The sequence below is a fragment of the Symphalangus syndactylus genome, chromosome 24 (assembly GCF_028878055.3).
Source record: "Symphalangus syndactylus isolate Jambi chromosome 24, NHGRI_mSymSyn1-v2.1_pri, whole genome shotgun sequence".
NCBI lineage: Eukaryota > Metazoa > Chordata > Mammalia > Primates > Hylobatidae > Symphalangus > Symphalangus syndactylus.
Genome location: NC_072446.2, coordinates 9,029,998 through 9,036,562, shown reverse-complemented (window position 1 = coordinate 9,036,562; position 6,565 = coordinate 9,029,998). Strand labels below are relative to the sequence as shown.

Here is a 6,565-nt window from a genome sequence, read left to right as displayed (position 1 = left end):
CTGGCCCTTGGTGCCCAGCAGTGAACAGGAGTGACTGTTGACCCTGCACAGAGAGGACTATGCTGAACCCAAGAAGCCAGTCCCAAGGCTTCATACTGAAAGCCCGCACTGATAGGACATTCTTGAAATGACCAGACAGAGCCAGAGAGATGAGTGGTTGCAGGGCTAGGGAGGGGTGGGAGGGAGCAGCGTGGCCGTAAGGAACATGTCAGGGTCCCATGGGGGTGGCACTGCCCTGCGTCTGTATCGACGTCAAGGTCCTGGTGTGATTCTGCACTGCAGTCTTGCAAGATGCTACCACTGGGGACGCTGGGTAGAGGGTAACAGGACCTTTGTGTTACTTCTTACAACTGCAGGTGAATCTATAATTATCTTAAAATTAAAAGTTTAACTTTATTATTATTATTATTTTTGAGACAGGTCTCTGTCTTACTGCACCCAGGCTGGAGTGCAGTGGCACAATCTCGGCTCACTGCAACCTCCACCTCCTGGGTTCAAGCGATTCTTCTGCCTCAGGCATCCAAGTAGCTGGGACTATAGGTGCCCGCCACCACGTCCAGCTAATTTTTTTTTTTTTTTTTTTTTTTTTGAGATGGAGTCTCGCTCTGTTGCCCAGGCTGGAGTGCAGTGGCGTGATCTCAGCTCACTGCAAGCTCCGCCTTCCGGGTTCACGCCATTCTCCTGCCTCAGCCTCCCAAGAAGCTGGGACTACAGGCGCCTGCCACCGCTCCCAGCTAATTTTTTGTATTTTTAGTAGAGACGGGGTTTCACTGTGGTCTCAATCACGTCCAGCTAATTTTCGTATTGTTAGTAGAGACTGGGTCTCACTATGTTGGCCAGGCTGGTCTCGAACTCCTGACGTCAGGTGATCTGCTCACCTTGGCCTCCCAAAGTGCTGAGATTATAGGCGTAAGCCACTGTGCCCAGCCATTATTATTCTTTTTAGAGACAGGGTCTCCCTGTTACCCAGGCTGGAGTGCAGTGGCACCGTCTTGGCTCACTGCAGCCTCATCCTTCCAGGCTCAGGTGATCCTCCAGCCTCAGCCTTCCAAGTAGCTGAGACCACAGGTGCACACCACCACACCCAGCTAATTTTTCAAATTATTTATAGAGACAGGGGTCTCCCTATGTTGCCCAGGCTGGACTCAAACTTCTGGCCTCAAGGGATTCTCTCACCTTGGCTTCTCAAAGTGCTGAGATTATGGGCCTGAGCCACCGAGCCTGGCCAAAAGTTTAACTTTAAAAAATTAGATTAGAAATCAGAAATTGAAAGAAAGGGGGTAGGGTGGAGCCCAGGAGAGGGGAGACACCCAGGACCTGCCTGGCCCCAAAAGAGAAGGGGAGGCTGCTCTGCCCCCACCCCGCTTATCTGTCAATGGGCTGCAGGGCTGGGGATAAGGGGTCTAACTCCTACTGCTTCCCAACCCTCGGAGTCAGACAGCTCCCCCTTCTCCAAACAACCTGGCTTTGTCTCCTGGAGCCCTAAATAACAACAATAACAATAGCTGGCATTTATTGAGTTCCAGCCCAGGCAGGGAGGGCAGGGCAGAAACAGCACCCAGCAGGATTGGGTGCGGGGCTCACACCTGTAATCCCGAAGGATCAGAAAGACCCAGGTGGGAGGATCACTTGAGCCCCGGGGGCGGAGACTGCAGCATGGGTGACAGAGCAAGACGCTATCTCAAAAAAAAGGCCACCCACACCCACCCACTTCCTGCCAGGCCTAACCCCTGGGGCCTCCATGCACCAAGGGAAAGCTCTTCCAGGGTGGGGTCACCAGGAGGAGGGGGGAGGCTCAGGTTACAGAACAGCCTGGTAGGGGCTCAAAGACGCCTATCCTGGAAGAGGCCCCAGCACCGACCTCCGTGGAGGTGGAGGTGAGGAGGATGGAAAGGGTGTCTTCCTCCAGCATCTTCCTGAAGGTGAAGGAGGGGCACCTTGGGGTGTCTGAGATTGTGACCCCAGGAGCCCCCCCAGCTAACTGGGGTGTGCTGTGGGGGAAGCGGGGGATCCCAGAGACCCTGAGCCCAACTGAACGGATACAAACGGGACCAGATGGCCTCAGAGCTCCTCTGCGGGGCTCCCTGGAGCTATGGAGACCCCATTTACCCAGAGTCAGGTTGGGGCCTGAGCTTGGGCGGCTCCAGGTGGAAGGCGCCCGTGGTGGGAGGAGCCTGTAGTGGGAGGAGCCTGTGGTGGGGGGAGCCTGTACTGGGAGGAGCCTGTGGCGGGCGGGGCCGTGATGCGGGGAGCCCGTGGTGGGAGGAGCCTGTGCTGGGAAGAGCCTGTGGTGGGAGGGGCCTGTAGTGGGAGGAGCCTGTGGTGGGAGGGGCCGTGGTGGGGGGAGCCCGTGGTGGGAGGAGCCTGTGCTGGGAGGAGCCTGTGGTGGGAGGGGCCGTCGCAAGGGGGGAGCCCGTGGTAGGAGGAGCCTGTGGTGGGAGGAGCCTGCACTGGGAGGAGCCTGTGATGGGAGGGGCCGTTGCGGGGGGAGCCCATGGTGGGAGGAGCCCGTGGTGGGAGGAGCCTGTGGTTGAGGGGCCTGCGGTGGGGGGAGCCCGTGGTGGGGGGAGCCCGTGGTGGGAGGAACCTGTAATGGGCGGCATCTGTAATGAACGAGGCATTGCTGGGCGGAGCCAGCGGCGGGCGGAGCCGCCCCTCTTCTCTGTCCAGGCACTGGGTGGTCCATCCGTCAGCTCACCGGTCCCTGCCTCTCTCCCAAATTCCTCCGAGGGATTCCCGAGGAGTGCGCTCGGACCGGGGGTGGGGGATTGAGCAGGAACTCCCTCCCAGTCACCCGAGGCTCCTGCGCCCCGCCGGAAGCCGGGGGTGCGTGGGGAGTGCTGTGCCCGCGGAAGGGCTCCGAGACGGGAACCCCACTTGCACCTCGGCTCTTGGACCAGCCACCCGCGGTGGCCCCCAAGTCGGGGACGCGGGCCCCCAGAAGTCTGGGGCTCCCCAGGAAGCAAAGCGGATGGAAGATCACTCGGCTCGGGGTCCTGGGTCCCCACCCCGCCCCGCCCCCGGGCCGCAGAGTCACAAAGGCCCCTGGGCAACCCGCGGAGTGCGGAGGGAGGCTGGGCTCTGAGAAGTCCGCGCGCCGCTTCGGAGGCAGGGCAAGTGGGCGCGGGCCTGGGGCGGCGGCGGCGGGGGCCGGGAGAGGAGGGCTGGGGGTCTCGAGAAGGTAAGGGGCAGGCAGAGCGGCCGGGGAGGTGGGCCCGGCCAGGGGAGCCAAGGGGAGTGTGGTGGAGGGGGTAGAGTGCGGGCTCTCAGGTGGTTTCAGGGAAGCGGGCTTGGGACCAGGGGTGTGTAGGAAGCAGCAAGGGGCTCAGAACCACCTTCCCGTGTTCGCGACCAGCTCCTCTGGGTTTTCCACCTGGGCAGCTGCTGGAGACTGGAAAACATCCCTCACACGTCACAGAGGCACCGTTTCCCTCCAGCGGTGAAATCCGCCCCAGCCTCCAGCCAGAGCAGCCGTGAAGTCCGCCCCAGCCTCCAGCCAGAGCAGGGCTTAGGCCTAGGGTCCTGCTCTCAGCTGGCACCTCACCCCAGACACACTCCCTGCTGTCCCCAGGGGCCTGTTCTCGCCCCAATGCCCCGGGAAGGTCAGGGGTTGCCCTTTTGGGCGTGAGGCAGATATGGCTTCACCACGTACCTGCGTGGCCTTGGGGAACTCAGCAACTGCTTAGCTCTCATTTGCGGTTCGTCCAAGTTCGTCCAAGGCCCGAGTGGCTGTGACAACCTGAGATCTCCAGGGTTGCTGGGTGCCCGGGGCAGCAGCCAGGGGTGCGGCTTGCTCTCCAGGGAGCTGCGGCAGAACCTGGGGCCACAGCTGCACTCAGCCGGTGCACCCACAGACAGAGGGTCAGACTTGGCTCAGCACTGGGCTCAAGCCCTGGATGAGAGCGAGAACCAAGCTTCTTAGCCTCAGGCTCCATCTGGGAAATGGAGTGTTGCTTGCGGAGTCCGTGAGCTCACCAGGGACAGGATCCCAGGTCCACAGCGAGGGCCCACAGCGTGGGAGGACGGCTGCTCCTCTGGGCCCAGGCCTGGCCGCCCTCCTCCCATGCTGAGCGGCCAGCTGGCCTAGTCTTTGGTGAGGCCTGTCTCTGCTCTACAACTGCAGTGAGGCGTGCAGCTCCCCCAGGGAGAACTGGATCGGGAGGATGGCCCACGAATGTCCCCAAGGGGGGTCCCGTGCTGCTTAGGACCACACCGTCCCCTCTCCACGGCCCTGAGGGGTGCCGGCAACCCCTTTCAGCAGCAGGGCTAGGACCTGGGGCCCTTGCAGACCACAGGTCAGGGCTGGGGTTTCTGCCCTGGCCGTTCTGGCCAGAAGCCCACAGTCCTAGTTCTTCCCTGTGCTGTCCCGCAGGCCACTGGTTGTCAGTAGAGGTTTTTGCTCCTCAGCATAAACTGTGTCCAGATCTGTAGCCTGCCCATCCAGCCCTCCAGGCAGCCTCTTCCCAGTGAGTTGTGCTCCCGAGGAAGGACAGAGGCCCAGCATGGGGTCAGTGAGCTGAATCCATCCCCCGAACGTGCCACAGCCCGGGGGAGGCCAGCCTGCCTGGCAGCTGACACCCAGCCCTCCCCACAGCTCCCGGATAATGAGCTCCCACGTGGCAGGCCTGGGCCTGGACAAGATGAAGCTGGGCAATCCCCAGTCCTTCCTGGACCCGGAGGAGGCAGATGACCAACAGCTGCTGGAGCCGGAGGCGTGGAGGACCTACACCGAGCGCCGCAATGCCCTGCGTGAGTTCCTGACCTCGGACCTGAGCCCTCACCTGCTCAAGCGCCACCACGCCCGCATGCAGCTGCTGCGTAAGTGCTCCTACTACATCGAGGTCCTGCCCAAGCACCTGGCCCTGGGCGACCAGAACCCGCTGATGCTGCCTAGCGCCGTGTTCCAGCTCATCGACCCCCGGAAGTTCCAGCGCATGAAGAAGGTGGGCACAGCTCAGACCAAGATCCAGCTCCTGCTGCTCGGGGACCTGCTGGAGCAGCTCGACCACGGCCGCGCTGAGCTGGACGCCCTGCTCCAGTCGCCAGACCCTCGGCCCTTCCTGGCCGACTGGGCGCTGGTGGAGCGGCGGCTGGCGGACGTGTCGGCCGTCATGGACAGCTTCCTGACCATGATGGTGCCGGGGCGGCTGCACGTCAAGCACCGCCTGGTGTCTGAGGTCAGTGCCGCCAAGATCCCGCACATCTGGCTCATGCTGGGCACCAAGATGCCCGTCGTGTTTGACCGGAAGGAGTCGGCGGCCCACCAGGACTGGGCCCGGCTGCGCTGGTTCGTCGCCATCCAGCCGGCCACGTCGGAGCAGTATGAGCTGCGCTTCAGGCTGCTGGACCCGCGGACGCAGCAGGAGTGCGCCCAGTGTGGCGTCATCCCCGTGGCTGCCTGCACCTTTGACGTCCGAAACCTGCTGCCCAACCGTTCCTACAAGTTCACCATCAAGAGGGCTGAGACCTCCACGCTGGTGTACGAGCCCTGGAGGGACAGCCTCACCCTGCAGACGAAGCCAGAGCCCTGGAGGGGCCCGCCCTCAGCCACTCTGTCCGAGAGATGATTTTCTAATATTTATGCACTAATAAAGAGGAGTGTAAACGCACATACGGAATTAAAGAAACAAACCTATTTATGTTTTTTTTTTGTTTTTTTTTTTTGTTTGTTTTGTTTTTTTTGAGACGGAGTCTTTCTCTGTCCCCCAGGCTGGAGTGCAGTGGTGCGATCTCGGCTCACCACAACCTCCACCTCCTGGGTTCACGCCATTCTCCTGCCTCAGCCTCCCGAGTAGCTGGGACCACAGGCGCCCGCCAGCACGCCCGGCTAATTTTTTGTATTTTTTAGTAGAGACGGGGTTTCACTGTGTTAGCCAGGATGGTCTCGATCTCCTGACCTCGTGATCCACCCGCCTCGGCCTCCCAAAGTGCTGGGATTACAGGCTTGAGCCACCGCGCCCGGCCCCAAACCTATTTATGTTTTAAAGGCAGCAGCCACCAGTGTTTTTCCTGGCTCAAAACATGCCAAGCCCCAGGCCCTCTGCTCCTGCTCTTGCCCAGGGGGAGCCACAGGCCGGACCTCCCAAGACCTGCCAGCCCCTGACACCTACGGGTCTCCTCCAATGACAGGAGCTGCCCCACAGGCCCTCTGCGGTCCTAGCCCCCGCCCTCCTCGCCACCCCCATCACCGTGACCGAGCTCCCGCCTTCCTTACCCACCTCCCTGGCTTGGGGGGGTTCCCTGAGGGAATGACACTCCTAGGCTGTGATGCCTCCCACCATCCCCTGCCCAGCCTCGAGTGCTCATCAGCACACCTGCCCCAAGAGGCAGCGGCACCACCAGGGATCCCTGGCTGTGAGCAGCTTAGCCGTGCCCCTCCGTGCCTGCCCCACCCTTTGTTCCTCAAGGGCCTTCCCGGCCCTGAGCTCTCTCTCTCCTCCGGGATCAGCTGCTTTTGCTCGGCGTCCAGCCCCTGCTTCCCCTCACCGCTCACCTTCAGGGCCGCAGCTGCCCCTTCCTCTCAGAAGCCTTGGCTGCAGGCTGGTGAGGTCCCCAAGTCCCCCTT

The 6,565-nt window shown here is 61.7% G+C and overlaps 1 protein-coding gene across 1 annotated transcript; it reads left to right on the top strand.

Moving 5' to 3' along the window:
* Positions 1 to 2,971: 2,971 nt before the first annotated feature.
* On the top strand, positions 2,972 to 5,609 carry FNDC11 (fibronectin type III domain containing 11). The gene is given in 3 exon segments (XM_055266090.2): positions 2,972 to 3,181; positions 4,595 to 5,526; positions 5,529 to 5,609. Coding segments are annotated over 2 exon segments (969 nt in total). The 5' UTR covers positions 2,972 to 3,181; positions 4,595 to 4,604; the 3' UTR covers positions 5,576 to 5,609.
* The last annotated feature ends 956 nt before the right edge of the window (positions 5,610 to 6,565 follow it).